This window comes from Fukomys damarensis, unplaced genomic scaffold (genome assembly GCF_012274545.1).
Source record: "Fukomys damarensis isolate Sample0158 unplaced genomic scaffold, DMR_v1.0_HiC HiC_scaffold_23, whole genome shotgun sequence".
Classification (NCBI taxonomy): domain Eukaryota; kingdom Metazoa; phylum Chordata; class Mammalia; order Rodentia; family Bathyergidae; genus Fukomys; species Fukomys damarensis.
This window is the reverse complement of record NW_022900935.1, coordinates 26,114,254-26,133,090: the sequence shown is the minus strand read 5'-3', so window position 1 is coordinate 26,133,090 and position 18,837 is coordinate 26,114,254. Positions and strand designations below refer to the sequence as shown.

Sequence of the window (18,837 nt, the reverse complement as noted above, 5' to 3'; positions counted from 1 at the left end):
TTTTTTTTTTTTTTTTTTTTTTTGTGCCAGGGATCAAACTCAGGACCTTGCACTTGTCAGGCAGGCTGCCACACCACTGAGCCACACCCCCCCCCACCGCGTAACTGTAGAAAAGGAAAGTGAGACAGGTTAACTGTCTTGCTCAAGGTCAAACATTTAATTAGGACTACCTAACTCCCATTTGAGGCTCTTTTTGTCCAAAGCATGAGTGTCCCACTAGGGGCCACTCCAGCAAGACTGCAAACTCTATGATTTTCAGAACCTGCCAGAACAAGTGCCCCAAGATAGATAGATAGATAGATAGATTTTTTTTTTTTTTAAGGCAGGGTCTTACTCTGTAGTTCAAGCTGGTCTTGAACTCACTATGTAGCCCTAGTTGACCTCAAACTTGTGGCAGTCCTCCTGCCTCAGCCTCCCAGTGGCTAGGATCATGTGCTGGGATCTCAGGCTTATGCCACCACACCTGGCTTGCCCCAAGATATACTTAACAGGTTTTCCTGCTTAAGTTTCTCTGACTTCCAGCTTCTATATATATAAGGAAGAGGATAGAGATTGAGTGGGACCACAAAGTATCTGTACCTCAGACTGAGGTGCTAAGGGCAGTTTTCTCTTGTCAGGCCCAGGTCACAGGACGTTTTCTTATCTCAGCTGCACAGCCTTGGTGGGTACGGGGGGGAGGGGAGATGATTGATGTCATCCCAGCCCTGCTTCCCCACCCAGGAGCTGAGCAGGCATGATGATGTGTTCATGACAGCCCCACCTGTACCTTAGTCCTGGCTCCCATCCGCCTCATGCTCATCCCTGTCATACCTCTGGGTCTCAGAAAGGTGGGGCAGCTGGTCAAGCCCAGACAGAAGACGTCAGAGTGCTGAGGGAAGCTGGGGACTGAGTCACAATTCTATGCCCCTGGCTCCTCTCCAGCTCATGGCTGCCTATCCTGCGCTATCTTACCTAACAGTGAGCCCCTTTATTTTACACAGGAGGAAACTGAGTCCAAAAGAGGCAGGACCAGCTGTGTAGTGAAAAGTAGAATAATGAAAAGACAGTTCAAATCCTGACTTCAGGCTCATCTGATTAATAATTATGTGGCCTTGAGCAAGTGGTTTCCCCTTTATGTACTATCTCTATTTTATCACATCTACAATAGCTATTAGGCCCATCAGCACAATTATAAGGATTCGAAGCCACAGGTACAACAGCTGAACTCACAGTTGGAAGTTTCTCTGTGCTGTTAAATATTTGAAGGAATGAGGGAATATCTGAGTAAATTCTCCAAGAATTAGTAATTTTCAGCACTGGGGACCTGGACCCACTGCGTGAATGTTGAAAAGAGGAAGGACTAAAGTGGGGCCAGAGAGGGAGGTTAGGATCAGGTCCTGAAAGGCCTTGCCTAATGCCATACTGGGAAGTTAGGACTTAAGCCTGAAGTCCCAGGTTTTTAAAAACAGATTCGTGTTGATGGATTCCCCCTTGGAACTGTATGCATGGGTATGATCCCTGCGGGTATACGTATTTCTGGGGAGAGCTTGAGCCATAAATTTCATCATGGTCTAAGAAGGGTGATCAGAGCCCAAGGGTGCAGAGACCAGCTTTAGGTAAGGGGAAAGGTAGAAGGTGATTTGTATTTCAGCAGGGGAAAGGCACAGTAAAATGCATGCTTCATTAAAAAGGAAAGTATTGGAGAAAGCAAAACACATTCATTCCCTCTCTCCCTCTCTCCGTTTCTCCCCCCTCGCTTCCCCTCTGCCTCTCCTCCTGTCTGTAAGGGAAATGTGTTTAGAAGAGCAGGAGAGGGCCACCTTGGATGAAGTCTGCCAGTGTAGAGGAGGGCAAAGCTGGGTTGAGTTTCATCACAGGATGCTGATCGCACCTTCTACCCCTCTCCGGCCCCTAGGAGTTCCCTTCCCCAAGAACTTCCAACAAGTCTGCACCAAGATCCTAACCCGACTCTTCCGAGTCTTTGTCCATGTCTACATCCACCACTTCGATAGCATCCTCAGCATGGGGGCAGAGGCACACGTCAACACCTGCTACAAGCACTTCTACTACTTCATCCAAGAGTTCAGCCTGGTGGACCAGCGGGAGTTGGAGCCACTGGTGAGGCCAAACCCAACTGCTCCTCCCTGCCAAGGCTAGCTGCTGGGAGTTTTCAGGCCCAAAGACTGCCTGCTCTAAAAAAACTCCAGGACCCCATGGATAAACTAGCAGAGGCAACTCATTTAACAGTGGGTTGTGTACTTTAATAGAAAATTCATTCAAGTGTCAATTTACAACCCCAGATCTGTACTCTAGAGTTGTGGCTGATATGAGAGGGGTCACTTTGGGAAGGGGCTGCCAGAAAGCTGAGCTCAGACTGACTTCTCCATGCTTTGTGTCTCTATAGAGGGAGATGACAGAGCGGATCTGTCACTGAGTCCAGGCCTGGATGTTGTTGGACCATCTGAACACAGCAAGGGCTAGCAGAGGAGACTCTCAGGATTCTGCTGATAAAAGACTCTGAAAGCCCCAGGACTCCTCCACATCCCAGTGCCTCTGGACTTTTGGTTCTCAGAAGTCTGCCTATGTGTCTCCCTGACTATGAATGGAGAAGGGGAGAGCTTCAAGTGGCAAAAAGAAGGAAAGGAGGAATCAACCTCCGGCATGAAGTCTGAGTGTGGGGTGGGCTACCAGGTTCTTCCTAGGCCTATTTGGGAAGTGTGGATGTGGCAAGGTGATGGCAAGAAAGGTGCAAGAGGCTGAGTGCCTGTGTGGCAGTGAGCACAGATGCCAGTGTGAGTGTGTTTGTGAGTGTGGTTTTGACTGTGGGGCGTGCCTCTGAGAACCAGACCCTTCCTTGGACATAAGTAGATCTTCACAGATGTTGGATAGATGGGTGGTTGATGTATAAAGAGATTGGGACTATCTGACCTGACCACTGTAGGAATAATGATAGGTCAGGGTCCCTACTCAGGGTATCTGACCAGTTATGTAAGTACATAAAATGCAGTTGTAGATGTAGTTCTACAGGTGACCATCTTCCATCAGCATGAGTCCTGGGGGAGCTGGGTGGAAGCTGGAAAGAGGAGACATTACCTGAGTTCCTTAAAACCCTGGCCTGCCACAGCTGTTGATTCTGATTTGCTCAGCCAGGGATGCCAATGAGCTGTCATTTCACTCATTCCCGTCTCTAGGAGGCCCTGGCAACAGGGAGACTTCTGGGCACCAAGATGATCCTTTCTGTCCATGAAGGTCTCCTGGCTCTTAAACCAGGAATCATGTACTCCAGTCTAGCTCCCAGATCTGCAAGCCTGACTCATAGGATCTGAAGCCCAGCCCAAAATAATCCTCCAGCCCAAAAAGCTGGTGGGACTTGACTTGGGAAGTCTGTGGAGTCTTGTCTCCTGTCCCAGGACACTGAGGATTATGTAGCTGTAGAAAGCCCTATCCTAAAAGTACTTGCCTCCTTCCTAAGCATCTCAGACATTCCAGCTGGTTGGATCTCTACACAGCTATTTACAGAGAGACTGGGATGTTCATTCAGCAACTCATTGCTCATTACCTACCTCCATGCCCAGCTCTGTGCCCAACCCACAGCTGTGGAAACTAAGGCAGGAATAGGAGTCTGCCCTCCCAGAGCCCTACACTAGGAGGCTACACTAGGATGAAGAACCAGAAGGGACCTGAGAATCATCCAGTCTCAGTCGCTCAATGTGCAACAGAGGAAACAAGCCAGGAAATGAGGGGAAAAACTACCCTCTCTCCAGGATACAACTGCTCTGCTTTAAGCAAAGATTTCTAGCAAGATGCCAAGAACCCCACCACCCCTTGTGGGTTGGCTGGGGTTGGCTACTGAGCCAAGCTTCCAAAATCATGTTCCTTTTGATGGCCTAGAAACAACTTGTCCTCTGGGGAGATGGAGCTCAAGGCCAGCCAGCTAGGCCTGGGACGCCTGCCTCTGCTGGATCCAAAGAATTTCCCAAGGGAAGCATTCTGGCCAGGCAGCTTTACCAGCAGCTCCAGAGTAAGGGGAGTAGGAGATTCCTCCAGGGTAGGCTGTGGCTTGCACCATGGATTCTAGGCTCTGGCAAGGGCTGATGTGGTGGGGGTGTCTATTTTTTGTGAAACAGAGGAATGATTTTATTGTTATTTTTGGTAAAATAAAAGAGATGAACTAAAGCAGTCACTGGTGAGAAGCTGTGGTCTGGGTGCCACATGGCTTTTGGCAGACTGTGGAAGGAGCCCGGCCAGAATAGAGCTGGGAGGACTTTTGTCTTGAGATCCTGGGCCATGTGGAGGGCTGGCTGGTGTGATCATGTCTGGCCCTGGCCCAATTCCACAGGGTGGGGACACCAAGGTTCTCCCAGGGTTCTGAGACTTCTAATCCATGCAGCCTAGGAAGCCTTGGAGAAGGGAGGGCTGCTCCTTGTCTTCCAGGAACTCGGTCTGATGGGGAGTTTTTTTTTGTTCTAGTTCAGGTCACTCTACCCCCTGGAACTAGTTTTGGGAATAATGAGTAAAGGGGCAGAATGGAAATACAACCCAGCCTAATTACAGGAGAGAAAGAAGTTTGTGGAGGAGCTCAAAGTGAGAGAGGCAGGACACAGGACTCACTACTGAGCTTACTTTCTAGGACAAATATAAGACTCCTGGCTCAATCCAAAAGCTTCCAAGACAGGAGTTGAAAAGCAGCTTGGTCCTTAAGTGTCAGCAAAGTGCCCCCCACCCCATGTTGCCCCTCTATCTGCAAAAGATCTAGCTTGGCTTTGCACAAGGGCTCTCCTGAGGGCTGGAGGCCTGGGTGCCAGTCCCAGCCCATCCCCAAAGGTTTCATGGAAAGTCCCTTCGACTTGTAGACCTTCCTTGATTTCCCATCTGTTTCATGATTGATTGATCTCTCCTTCACAATTTGGAACCTGTAAATTGTTCTTAATACAGTCACGGCTAATGTTCACTATGTATCAGATATAGTTGTAAGTGATTACATATAGTACCTGGTCTTTAGCCAGCTGCCTGACTTTCCTCCCAGTCCCCAATACCTTTCCTTCCTTTCACTGCTCTGAGATCTCAGAGATTCTGCTTTGAGATCCTGCTGCTCATTCTTCTGGCTAACTAAAGAAGGCCCAAAGTCCATCATTCTAAAAGGGTGCTGCTTGCGCATCTCCTGTGACAAATTCAGTATTCAATACCTCAGTTCACACACACTTCTATTTGCAAACAGTTCCGTTCACAAACAAAAGTATTTGGCAAAATTTTGCTTCCATTTGCAAACTCCACATCAGGTGACAAACGTGACCATGGCCATCTCCCTCCAAATCATAAAAGAAGTTAAGTTCATAAACGAAGGTACCACTTGTATCTCACCACCTCCTCCATCCCTGGATGGTACAAACTGTTAGAAAGTCCATGTGCTGGGCTCATGGTGATTCTGAAATACACCATGATGGTGAGAGTAAGACTCACAACTTCTGTGGGAATGTCTGAAAATACATCAGGAGGCCGACATAGACATTACTTTGAGAGATCCATAGAGGGCGGCAGAGAAGGACAGACAGAGAAAGGAAGAGAAGAGAGAACTGGGGCCTTGGTGGTGAGAGAAAAGAGCCCTGCTATGGAAAACCATAGCAGAAGAGGGTCCTGGGAGAGGCATTGTATTGGAATTAGAGTGGCAGCTCAGTTGGGAATCCATCTAGGCTTTGTTTTCCTGTTGGCTCAAGATCCATAACCATCTTTGTTTTTGTACTAGGGATCGAACTCAGGACCCCCTGGCCCCTCCATAACAATCTTTGGAGACATCCTTTTCTCCCTGAAGCAGATTATCCTCCTCTTGAGTGAAGAATGTCCCACTACCTCTGGTCCCCGTGGACACTACAGCCTCTTTGAGGTTGACTGCTGCCACCCTACATAGGAAGCTAAGGAACATGTAGTGGAAAGAGCCACAAGCATGGCTGGAGTCTCACCTGCTTTAGAGAACCCCTCCTTCTTCTGACACCTGCCCCACCTCAGCCCTCATCTGATGTTAACCAAACTTGGTTGGCATGTGGGGAGCATAGCAACTTTGAGAACCTGGATCAAAACATAGGTCTGAAAGACTCACGACCAGTTGGTTATTGAGACAGTTGGGGAAACAGGCGAGCAAAGGCCTCTGAGGGCTTGAAGCTTGGTGGGCTGGAAGGTGTGTTAGGTGGGAGATTCTGGGACATACAGGCCTTCAGGGTGGAATGAGTGATTCCAGGAGCAACTGAACACTGAAGCTTGGGAGAAGACCCCATTCCCCACTAGCCTTCAATCAGATTGGGAAATCCAGCAAAGACCTAAACGTTCCCTGAAGCTCCTCACCTCCTTCCATCATACAGGTGAGGACAGCCCACAAGGGGAGAGCATGTTGACAGTCCAAGAAGCTCTTTGAGGAGCATGGCTCACCAAGCCTTCACAACAAGCCTGAGTCAGGCATGGAAGGGACTTTTATGTCCATCTCACAAAGAAGGAAACAGCATCAGAACCTGAATGAAATTCTTTAGGACTGTCCTCCCCTCTCTGTTACCCACAGCCTGGGGAAGTAGGGCAGCCTGGTTGAGATAGTTGTCTATTTACTATTTACGGTTGTTTTTTAGAAACGAGCTTCTAAAAGTTTTTTTTTTCTTAACAACTGAGACATTTTACTCAAACTCTCATGGGAAATTATAGGCATTCAGACCTTTAAAGACATTTTACAGAATTAGCCCGTTTTTAAAATGCCTAGAAGCATTTTCACATATTCAAATGACATTTTAAAATTCCTTCCAGGCTTGCTGAAGCGCTCAGTAAACGCTGATTACATCTGCCAGGGCCGGGCAAATTAGCTTCCGACGCCACCACCACTCAGAAAACAGTGTGGAGCTAGGCCCACCCCACAGCCAGCAGTCTCCCCGCCCTCTCCTAGCACGCCTGCGCAGTTTAATCCGCTCGCCCTCCCCTCCCCTGTGGCCACCAAGGCGCAGGCGCCACCCCGCCCTCTCACGCCCCTATCCGCTCAGGCCCGCCCTCGAGTCTAGCTAGCCCTGCCCCTCCCTCGTTAAAACAGAGACCTACAGGTAGGGGTGCGCGCGACCTCTCCCGCCGTGCTCAGCCAAGGTAAAAACCAGACACCTCCGAGTCGCTCGGAGCAGGACGGGGTGGGGGTCTGGAGAGAGTCTGTGAGCCCGAGAGGGGGCATTCAGAGCCTTCAGAGTGGCTCGAGGTCACGACCCGGTCCTGCTGCGGAGGGACAGCGAAGGGAGCCCTCTTTTAGGATTGTCCTCAGGGCTCCACTGTGACCGGTCAGGGCCCCGTCTGCACCGAGATCAGAGCTCAGTGTGCGTCCCACCCGGGGCTCAGCCTGTGTCTGGAGTGTGCCGGGATTTAGATTGTGACGAGACAGAGCTCAGCCAGTGTCTGAGGTTGGAGCTCAGCCTGTGACTGGTTTGAGCCTCAGTCCTAACTAGAGGTCAGGGCAAGGCTGTGGCAGGACTCAAGGCTCAGTAGTCCAACTTCAGGGAGTTTTTCACGAGCAGAAAGGATTTTTAAAAATTATTTATTTATTTTATTTTTGACAGGGCCTCGCTCTGCAGTTCAGGCTAGTCTTCACCTCACAATGTGGCCCAGGCTGGCCTCGAACTCAGTGATCCTCCTGCCTCAGCCTCCCAAGTGCTGGGATTATAGGTGTGCACCACCATGCCCGGCACACATAGAGAATTTATGAAATGTGTGTACTGTATTGTTTTAAAGTTACTTGTTTTCATTTATTTAACAATACAGTACTTAGAAGCTCCTGCCATGTGCTGGTGGTTGTCCAGTAATGAGAGGTAGTAGTTTCAGATGTAGTCTCTCCCCTTAAAGAACTTTAGGCTTCCTGTAGGACTGGCAGTGGAAGTAAGGGACCAGCATGGGTGACAGGAATGAGTGTTGCTGAAAGTGCTTGACTTTAAGGTCAGGCAGACCTGAGGATCTCTATAAAATGGGATAATAGGATCATTGTGAAGGATAAATAGGATTATGTCTAACTCAGCTGCTCACCTGTCATGCAGTAGGCACATAATTTCTGTGACTTCAAGAAACTAGGTCATTTTGGTCTGGGATACTTTAGAGAGGCCCTGAGGGAAGAGCTCATCTGATCCGGGCCTTGAAACCTCAATAGGCTTCACAGGTAGAATTGACCTTGCTGGATGAGAAGACTAGACCTTACTGACCACTGCCCATGTCCAGGCAAGCACCTGCTGGGCAGTTGGTGTATAGGGTTCCCATGGATCCCTAGCAATCAGACAGGTGCTTTCAGCCAACTGTCCTTAGCTTTAGCCACTCTAAAGAAGGCTAGACTGGGAGCCATGTGAAGAGGAGACCCACTGTTGGGTTTTTATGGAACTGAGCCAGCTGGAGACTTTGGTACCCCCCCCACCCATCTGCTCCCACCTCAACTCTTCTGTAATCCAGAGTTGGTGGGACTCTTGACTTCGCCTGGGAGTCCTGTTACCCTAGCAGTTAGCAGATCTTGACAGTTAAAGGGCGTGGCGATTCAGATCTCATGAGACTAAAACAGAGGAGAGAGAAGCTCTGTGAACAAGAGCTAGCAGAATGCTGCACGTGTGTATTTGGGAAGTGCATGGTCTCCTATTAGGTGGCCCCACAGTAATTCAGTAATGTATTTCCTTTTTCATCCTCTTCATGAGTGCCATGTGATCTTTGTAAGACACTATTCTGATCATGATGTGCTGTATCTCTGCTCAGAAACTTTTTTTGGGGGGGGTTGCGTACCAGGGATTAAACTCGTGTCCTTGCGCTTATGTCAAAGGTGGCAGAACCACTGAGCTAAATCTCCAGCCCTGCTCAGAAACTTTTGCAGACTTCAGTGGTTGCTGAAGAATTCGCTCCATAATCTCTCTTCCCAAAATGTCTTTTCTGCCCTGTTCCCTTTGTTTTTCCAAACCTGCACCCTGTGCCTCCATCAAAATATACTAATCTGTGTTCCTGAAACAATCTCTGCATTGCTGCTTGTATTTCCTTTTATCTTTCGAGCCTCATGTTTCATATGCCCTACTTAGGGAGCTCTTGTCCTCCTGCTGGATCATTTCCTCCCCATCGAATCTTCTGCATCACAAGCTGAACCTCTGCTAGAGCTCTTATCACCGTCTGCCTGGGGAAGTACTACCCCTGCTCTTGAATACATTTGTGGCAAGGGACAATGTCTCATTGCTCCTTTGCCTAATACAAGGCTGACACATAGTAGGTCGCTACAGTCTTCATGATTAAATCAATCAGTGATTTTTTTTTATGCCCTTGATTTGATTTTTTGAGCTGTCTGGTTCAGAGTGGAACTTTGTGTTTTTCCTTTTCTTTGTGGCTAGAAAGGCGATAGTTTATATTGGTGGTGCCCTAATCACAGACATCAGAAAGTGTCAGAATTCTGCTTGAGCCAGGATCCACATTGCCGCTCTTTCTTTCAGCCAGTGTCTTGCCTTTGTTGTGAGCTTTGTTGGGAAGTCACTGGTGCTCTGTTCAGGGATCTGCCAGTCTGTGGTACAGGTCACATAGGGGAAAGCTCACAGGTGGCTGACTAATCAGTTGTTCTGCCCTTGGCATGGGTAAACAATTGTCTTTCCCATATGAGGACCAGCAGCTCCAAATTCATATTTTTCCTAGCCAACAGCCTCAGCATATGGAACAGAAAGTTCTCTGTTGATCATAAAAATATATATTGTTGAAGGTTTCAGAAGCTTGGGAGCCATCTGGTTCTGTCACTTTCATTTTACAGATGGGGAAAGACTCAGAAGGGAATGGACTTACTTGAGGTTATACAAGGAATCCGGCAGTGGTAGAGATAGTTCTGGAAGTGTAGCCTCCTGACTGTTTTTCCAATCTGTTACTTTTTTAAATTATTTACTTAAATTTTTGAGACAGAGTTCTGTGTTGCCCAGCAGGCCTCCCCAGCGTTCAAGAAATTCTCCTGCCTCAGCCTCCTGAGTAGCTACGACATATGCCACCATGCCTGGCTCTACATTGTTAATACAATAACTAATATTTGTTGTGATGGATACTTTTTTAAATCAATTTAAACAATTCTATACTTAGAAACCGAGGCAGATAGAAATCATGTAGACCTGTTTTCTGATCTTACAGCTCTGGTTTTTAGCATGGTTTTAATTGCAGTCACCTCCTACCCAGTAGGGTGGGACAGTTCTCCACAGAGTTTGCTCCCAGATCCTCCTTCCTTTATGACTGAACGACATCGTCCTAGCAGTGTCTCCCTGTGTGCTGGAGTAATGTCCCAAGAGGAGTCCAGGGCATGTTGGCAGAATGGAGGAAGGAATGAAGCAAGTGTACCTGAGCATTGGTGGATCCTAGTTTAGGAATATGGATATACTTCAAAAATTGCTTCTCTATTAAGTCAGGCACTAAATACATAGTCTTAGAAAAAAAATAGTTCTGGATCTTTCTATAATGATACCCAGGCTAGGAGGGAAGGATTCAATTCAGTTAGTACATATTAAACTTGCTGTGTACAAGCCCCTGGTATTGAGAAATTTACACAGAGGACAACACATTTCCTGCCCTTCTGTAAGTAATGGTCTTTCTCAAGCCTTTAGCCTCCAGTGTCGCTGGGTAGCTGGGAAGATAGATAAGTACATAAATAACTGAAATCAGACTAACTATGGTAAAAGTAGCAAGGAATATAAACAAAGTGGGAGTTTGGGAGAAGGAAAAATCAATCCCAACATGACCAGAAGATTCTTCATGGTGGGGAATTTATGCTGGGCTTTGAAGGAGTTCATCTCTGGGAGGGCGAGCAGTTTAAGTAGTGGTCTAGAAGGAAAAATACATGGTGTATGAGTGTGTATGTGTGTGCATGCACATGTGTGTGTGTGAGAGAGAGATGGTGAGGGATGGGGGGCTCGTGAGGAGGGGAAATACACTGGCAGAGTAGATTGTAGACATAATGCAGAGATGGGGAGAACGTTAATATTATTTGTCAAGTGTCTGCTTTCCTTTGTGGCTTGCAACATGCTTTATACCCTATAATTTATTTAATCCTCCTAATCCCTGTAATATAGGGACATTTATCCTCAATTTAAAATGAAGAAACCAGACTTCAGAAAAATTCAAGTGACTTCTCAAAAAGGTCAGGTAGCCAGCAAGGGGCACAGAAAGCTCATGATCTCTCCACGGTGCTGCAGAGCTCATGGCCCTTTTCTGTGGCTGAGAAGACGAAGACTGAGTGGAGCTGAGGTGCTCCCAGGGTGGGGACATCAGTGAGGAGGCTTAAAACTATGAACTGCTCACCCAGTGTGGAAGCTGCCCAGTCCAGATCTGCTCTACCAGGTGAACATGTGAGCATCTTGGCACCCCGTGCAGGGCCATCCGTCAGCACACTGCCACCTTTAACTAGTGGAATCATGGGATGTGTTTCCAAAAGCTGCAGGCTCCCTTGTATCTCAGGCACAAGTTCTGATGTGTGATTGGCAGTTCACTGTAGAAGTGCCTTCTAGGGAGACACCCCATATGATACATCCTGTTGCATCAGATTCATCAAGAATCTGTAATGGAGGAAGGAGCACTACAGGCGAGACAGGAGGCTGGCATCCAAGGCTTGGTCTTCTCTCCTTCATCTGTGAGTCCTCGGTCTCAGCTTTCTTCTCCAGCGTGGGGGCGGGGGGGGGGTTGATTTCACTTCTGAGGACTTGTTTCTTGCTAATGTCATGCTTTTCTCTTCCAGACTTGGGGCAGGCTAAAGGAGTGGCCCAGAGTATGATTCAGAAAGACCAGGGTTAGGCCACGGATTTAGCTCAGTGGCACCATCCCTGCCTTGCAAGTGCAATGTCCTGAGTTCAATCCCTGATATTCAGGAAAAGAGAGAGAGAGAGCGAGAGAGAGAGGGAAAGGAAAGGAAGAAGGAAGGAAGGAAGAAAGAGAAAGAATCCTGCCTCTGTCACTGTCACTGGCTAGCTGTATGAATCAGGCAAGTTATTTAACTTTATTTAGCCTTGGTTTCTTCATCTGTAAAGCATTACCACCTACCTTATGGGGTTACTAAGAGAACTGAGATAACCTGTTAACCAACACAGTACCTGGCGTGTAGTAGGTGTTCAATGGATGTTAGCTTTAGTAATAAAACTGGCCATTCTATTAATGCCCAGTTTGGTAGTTTTTTGTTTTTTTGGTTTTTTTAGTTTGGTAGTATTTTTATAGAAAGTACATTTATTAGGACAATGTCTTACTGGCATTATTGTTATTGTTTTGTTTTTGAGACAGGGTCTTGCTATGTAGCTCTGGCTGGCCTCAAATTCACAGTAATTAGCCCACCTAAACCTGGTGAGTGCTGGGATTCAGCCATGCGCCACCACACCCGGCTCACTCTGGCATTGTTATCTTCTCTCTTTCCATTGCACTAGCAGGAAACTTGGAAATACAAGATTAGTCCATCTTACGGTTACAGATCCTGACATGACAAAAAGTGCCTGCAGGAAAAAGGTTGATAAAAAGTCAGTGGCTTGTTAGAGTATCTCACTTGACGGTGCTTTCCTCTACCCCTTTATGCAGTAATCAACACCAGGACAGCATATTCATTTACTCTTGTACAGCCTTTGGCAAAAGTACTAAACAGGACCCCTTCAGATTGCCAAAAAGAACAATAGTTAAAAACCTCTGGAAAAGTGGTACCTAATTTGGTTCTTCTTTCTCTCCAGGTTAAACTCTTCTGGCTTTAACTTAAGCTAGTTCTTATTGTTTTATTTTCCATGAATATGGAAAAGTTTCTTCTGATAATAAAAGGAGGATGAGATCAAGATTTTCTCATGGGAACCTTTTCTGTACTTAAACCCAGAATCCAGTTAGACCTCATCTTTTCCAGGCTAAACAGCCCAGGCTGCTTTCTCCTCTCCCATAAAACCTGTTTTCCATTGCTTGGATCACATTGGTTATGCTTCTTTTCTTTCTCTTCGGTTTTTCTGCTTCCTGGCAGTGACCAGGACTGTGTTTAGTCTGCTTATAAAGGTACAACCAAAACAGTTTAAGGGCAGAGTAACGTTAAGAGAATTCATTCATTCATTAACACTTAGGAAGCATTTCCTTCCAAGCGAGGCCCCTTACTAGGTGTAGAAGAGTCAGAGCTGACTCAGACATAGAATTTGCCCCATCCCTAGCTCTGTCTAAGATGAGACATGTAAGAAAATGTCACAGTGTCTTTGAGTTATGCACACCTATGAGAAGCTGGAAACTGTTTAGGGCTACCAGGTAGAAGCAGCTCCTGCAGCTGGAAGGGACCAGAAATCAGGAAAGCTGGGCTGGGATACACTGGGGAGACCCTACATGACCACGCAGGAGCTTGGTTTTTCCAGAGGCAGTAGCAACCATTAGAAATTTCGGAGTGAGGAGATGACAGGCGCAGGTCTGGCTCTTTGGACCACAGACGAAATATTGTAAGCCATAGTCTTTTCAGTGCTCCTCTGATGTTGTCCATCTTGAAGGTAGTGTGATAGATCCCTTGTTTTTCAGAGTTTTTTGCTCTGAAACTTCTATAGCAAGTTTAGTTCTTGAGCCTTCAGAGAAATTTCATTCCCAGTACTTCAGGAAGTTCGTGAAGAATTGGGAGAGAACTGGGTGCCTTGCAAGGCCCAGCATATTTAACACCCAGCTTCAGGCCAGTCTGTGTAGGTTTGATCTGACCATGATCCTCTTCTCCTATTCCAGTACTAAATAAGGAGGATGAGAAAAGGGTTCCAGGGCTCTGGGTATTTGGTGAGGAATGTCAAGAAGGTTTTAGCACTATGTAATTCAAAAGTTCTTGCTGAGAAGGAAAATTGGCCCAAAGGAATTAGGAATGGTGGCAGAGGAGCCAGGGCTAACTGGGCCCTGAGAATCTGAAAACCATCAAGTCCTGTCTCTCTGCCTCCATGTTTGCCTTCTGTTTCTTCTCACTGCCCAGGTGTGATTTACAGAGTGGCTGTGTTACAGAGCCACAATTCATTGGGAAGCCTGGTCACAAGGTAGAATCATAGTTACTATTTACTAAGTACCAGGCATTGGTGTCTTGAGCTCAATAAACACTAGCTTGTTTAATTGTCACATCCAGTGTTTTTGCCCCCAGTTTTGTAGATAATAAGCCTGGGGAGGTTAAATGTCGCATCTAAGACTACTTTGTTAATAAATGTTAGGGCCAGAATCTGAGTTGAAGACCTAATGTTTAAAAATCCATGTGCTTTTGGGCCAGGGATTTGGCTCAGTGGATTTAGCTCAGTGGTTTCGCTGCCTGCCTTGCAAGCAAAAAAAATCCATGTGCTTTCTTTTTTTTTTTTTTTTTTTTAATTTGGTACCTGTGATTAAACTCAGGTCATTGCTCTTGCAAGGTAGGTGGTGGAACCACTGAGCTAAATCCCCAGCCCCAAAAATCCATGGGCTTTCTACTTACTTAGCCCTACATTGGCCTCAAATAGCAGAATAATACAAAGTACATAAGAGAATTCTGAGTTTTTAATTTTTGCTATAGACCAGTTGTTGGCAAACTATGGCTCAAAGGCCCTATCTAGTCTGCTGCCTGTTCTTGTGTAGTCCAAAGGCTAAGGACGCTTTTTACATTTTTAAACAGTTGGGAGAAAAATCAACGGATTAACATTTTGTGATACATGAAAAATATATAAGGAAGGGAGAAAGGGGAGGTAAAAGGGAACTAAAAAGAATTAAGATGTGTTATGTTATGTACCACCTCCCTACAAAGAATGTAATCATTATGTACTGCAAATATGTGCTATTAAAATGTTTTAATTAATGCCACGCGTGGCGGCGCATGCCTGTAATCCCAGCACTCGGGAGGCTGAGGCAAGAGGATCACTGTGAGTTCAAGACCAGCCTGGGCTACATAGTGAGTTCCAGATCAGTCTCAACTACGTAGTGAGACCCTGTCTTAAAAAACAAACAAACAAACAAAAATGTTTTAATTAAAAAAGCATAATTAAAATTCAAACTTCACTATATATAAAAATATATTTATTGACATATGCAAACTGTCCTTCATGTACCATCTATGTATGGCTGCTTTCCTTGAGCAAAGGCTGTGTAACACTCAAAGCATAAAATATTATCTGGCCCTTCGTAGGAAAAAAATTGTCAATTCCTAGTATAGGCAAGAAAGAAAGACCAAATGGGGCTTAAACCTGTGGCAAGACTAAAGGTCAAGAATCCAAAGGTGTTATAGTTGTCCCTAGCAGTGCCATGGTGGCAGTAAAAAGAAGGGTCAAGTTTCCTTGGGCCTTGGAAACAGTCTCATCGGGCCTCAGAGATTTGTCTGGGAATGAAAGGTACAGTAAACAAGACTGTCCCCTGTTCTATAGTCACTGACAGATGCCTTGTGGGTGAAATAACTCATTCAGCTTCACTAGGGCCCTTTTATGGTACCAGATACTGTGTTAGTTGCCAGAACTACAGAGATGAAGAAGGTAAGTCCCTGTCTTTGAGGAGGTTATGGCCTGGTAGGAGGGCCACGTGCATGTGTGTAGCCTGCTCTGTGTTACAAAGGAGTACTGCAGGCTTGACGAGATCCAGGATGAAGTAGAAAGTCAAGACTGCTTCTGGAATTTGCAGGATTGCTCTTGATAATTTGTGATGGGCCTTGAGGAATGAATAGGAATTATTTTTCAAGGAACTGTATACAAGGTTACAGGAAAGCCTGACAGTGTAAGCATCAGGAGCTTATGTAGTTGGAGGAGAAAGATATATTGGCAATAATTTAAAGGCCCTGTGGCTGGGTGACTGGCAGGATGATGTAATCTGATAGAGAAGAAATCAAGAGTAAGGAAGCCGTGGGTGGGAGTTTGGGACAAGTCCACTTTGAGACATGTGGTTTGAGGTAATGCTGAAATACACCCAACTTCCAGTTAGACAGCCCTTTTAGAAATTTTGGCACAAAGGCCCAGAATTCAGATTTAAGCTGCATCTTTGGAGCTTTTCTCCTGGGAAAAGAGGAAGTACATATTTATTTGATAGAGAAGACGTTGACAAAGCAGCTTGGCATGTGATGCCTATAGCCACAGGATTAAAAATAGCAGTGGACACGATCCCTGATACCAAAAAAAAAAAAAAAAATAGCGGTGGACATTAAAAAAAAATGAAGGCATCACATTTGAAATTGGTAATATTTATGCATTTGACACAAGACTTCTCACTTGTGCCTCCTGCTGCTTTCAGCATCTGCTTTATCTTTTAGTACTGTGACCTCTTGCCTGTGAGGCTTGGGCCTGGCCACTGGGACATGGAACAGAGCCTATTCATCTCTAAAAAGTGGGCAGCAGAGAAGTGTCAGCCTGTACCTTTTGCATGAGACTCAGAGTTGACAAAAGGGTCCTTCTCTGTCACCCTAACACTGTTAGATCTTTTTGGGTCTGAAACTCCATAATAGAAACAGAATCTGAAAAATCTTACTTAGGTCCTCATTATATCTTCAGTGCTTAGTGTCAGCATTTGCAGGTACAGTGGACCTTTGAGTTACAACCAGCCTGACATACAAACAACTTGGGTTATGACCAGAATTTTAGTTTTAACTTATGACTGTCTTGAGTTCCGACCCAAATGCCAGCCACTTGTGCTTCCAGATGGTCTCAGATACAGGTTTAACCCTTAAAAAGCTCTGGAAGGAGCATTACAGCATCCTTTCCTGTGTGGGGTTCATTGAGAAATCCTGGGCCAGTGTCTCTGATGCCTGTAAACAGGAGAGAGCGTTTGAAGTCTCAGAGGAGCCTGAGCCTTCAGTTGACCAACTTGAGTTCTGCTGCCCCTCAAGAAGGAATTGAGTTTGTAAGGCAAGGGTCCACAGTACTGACCCATCTGATTTTAAAGCCACGGGACCTCTATGGCTCCCATGTGCTTATCTACTTCCCGGTATAACTCAGGGCTAGGGACACCAGCAAGCTCTCTCTGTCTTCTCTGGTCCTCTTAGAGAAGTCAGCGTTTTGATGTCCTTTCTACTTCTGCTTCTTGAAGGTTTTTATGCCAAATAAGATGAAGCAGAAGCAGATGGAGAAATGAAGAACAGCGGCTGAGTGCAGAGGCCAGAGAAACACTTCCTGTGGCTGGAAGACACCAACCCCTGACAGCAGCATTATTTCCTTTGCAATTTCAAGTTCTTAGAAAATCGGTACTCAAGAGTTGGGAAAACTGATAGGTAAGATCGGGTGTACATTTCATTTATCCTTTTAGGTTACTTCAAATTGAAATTAGGTGTTTTTTCCAGAGAAGGGGCTGAAACTGCAGTAACCTAAGTTGTCAGTGGTTTTCAGTATTTAGTTGGGCAGCTGAACTTGGCCGAACAGCCTGGTGTGCCTAACACACCTCCCTCATCAGGAGGAGGCATGTTTCTTCCAGAGAAAAATGGTCGTGGGACATAAGGAAATAGGCACTATGTAATACATATTTACTTACTTTTGATTACAAAAGTAAAACAACTGTACATAATAAAATCAAATACAACAGAAGTATAATAAAGTGAAATTCAAGTCAGGCGTGGTGGTATACACCTGTAATCCCCAGCATTCATGGAGCCTGAGGCAGGAGAATCAAGTTTGAGCCCAGCCTGAGAGACCCTATTGCAAAATAAAAAGGGCTGCAGATATAGCTTAGAGGAAAGGCCCCAGTTCAGTCCCCAGTACCAAAAAAAAAGCAAGCAAGAAATAAGTTCTTGTAGGGCCGGGGATTTAGCTCAGTGGTTCCGCTGCCTGCTTCACAAGCACAAGGACCCGAGTTCAATCCCCAGTACCAAAAAAAAAAAGAGAAAAAGAAAAAAAAAAAAAGGAAATTCTTGCAGAAACCCAATCTCATTCTCCCCGAGGAACCATTGTTAATAATTTGGGATGTATCTCTTCTGATTTCTCTTTAACTTAGATATGACATATGTAATGAAATTTTGAAGTATTCTCTGTTCCACATTAATCTGAGCTTTTGTCATGCCTGGCTGATTATAAATCATTCATACGTTCGGCTGGGTGAGATGATTTGAGCCTTGTCTGTGAGTTTCACAGTCCCTGGCTGCGATGTGGCATTGCTTACATCTGCAGCTTCCTGGTGGCATCTTCCCTTGCTGCTCACCCCTACCCAGCTCCCCCTCCTGAGATCTTCCCTTCTCAGATGGCACTATTCTTACGCCACCTGATTTTGGTTGAAAAGCATATATATATTTTTTGAGACATGGCCTCACTTTGTAGTCCAGGCTGGCCTTGAACTCCAGCGGTCCTCCTGCCTCAGCTTCCCAAATGCTAGGATTATAAGCATGCACCACTATGCCTGGCTTTAAAAAGCCTCTGCCTGGCTTCATTCTAGGCATTGGAGATAGAGTAGAATTAGACACTGTCCGTTCCTGGAAGGAGGGTGTAACCTTTGGCTCCTCCTCCATCTCCAGTCATTGACCCAGCAAAAATGAATTCTCCCTCTGTAGCCTTCTCCCTCCACCTGTAGCAGACTTTGCCTTTCTCTTCCTTCGTACTGCCCCTGCTCAGGGGTAGGTCTTCCTTGCCCTCCCTCAATCTGTTGCAGCCTTGCTGTCCCCCAGCCAGCAGTTTGTTGTGCTGTAGCTCCCTCTTGCCTAGAGCAGTGGTTTACAAAGCATTTTCGTAACAGTATGAGATGCTGTTTGTTATTGCAAAGTGACAATGAGGAGCTGTTGTTCAAGGCAGTGACGCTGAACTGTGCTAGTAGCCACTGGATGCTTCACTGTTGCACACTCACAATTTTTTTAAAATGCCGTTTTCACTTAAGAATGTCCTTGATAAAGGAGCAAAAATTATTCGTTGTATTTCAGTCTTTGAGTACACTGTGTGTGTGTGTGTGTGTGTGTGTGTGTGTGTGCGCACGCGCTGCTAAAGGACTCGA

The 18,837-nt window shown here is 45.9% G+C and overlaps 2 protein-coding genes across 14 annotated transcripts in view; both read left to right on the top strand.

Moving 5' to 3' along the window:
* Mob3c (MOB kinase activator 3C) overlaps positions 1-5,383 on the top strand; it is a 9,868-nt gene extending 4,485 nt beyond the window's left edge. For all 8 annotated transcript variants that reach the window (XM_019205410.2, XM_010610236.2, XM_010610238.2 and 5 more), the window contains 2 exons: positions 1,895-2,097; positions 2,384-5,383. In XM_019205410.2, the coding sequence (XP_019060955.1) occupies positions 1,895-2,097; positions 2,384-2,413 (233 nt within the window). In that variant the 3' untranslated portion in view covers positions 2,414-5,383. The remainder of the gene's footprint in view (positions 1-1,894; positions 2,098-2,383) is intronic.
* A 1,289-nt stretch (positions 5,384-6,672) lies between these two features.
* Mknk1 (MAPK interacting serine/threonine kinase 1) overlaps positions 6,673-18,837 on the top strand; it is a 41,498-nt gene continuing 29,333 nt past the window's right edge. The window contains exons 1-2 of one of the 6 annotated variants that reach the window (XM_010610224.3): positions 6,673-7,089; positions 16,957-17,137. The gene's annotated coding sequence lies outside the window, so the exon portion shown is untranslated. The remainder of the gene's footprint in view (positions 7,090-16,956; positions 17,138-18,837) is intronic. The other 5 variants (XM_010610228.3, XM_010610227.3, XM_010610226.3 and 2 more) reach the window with 5 other exon arrangements.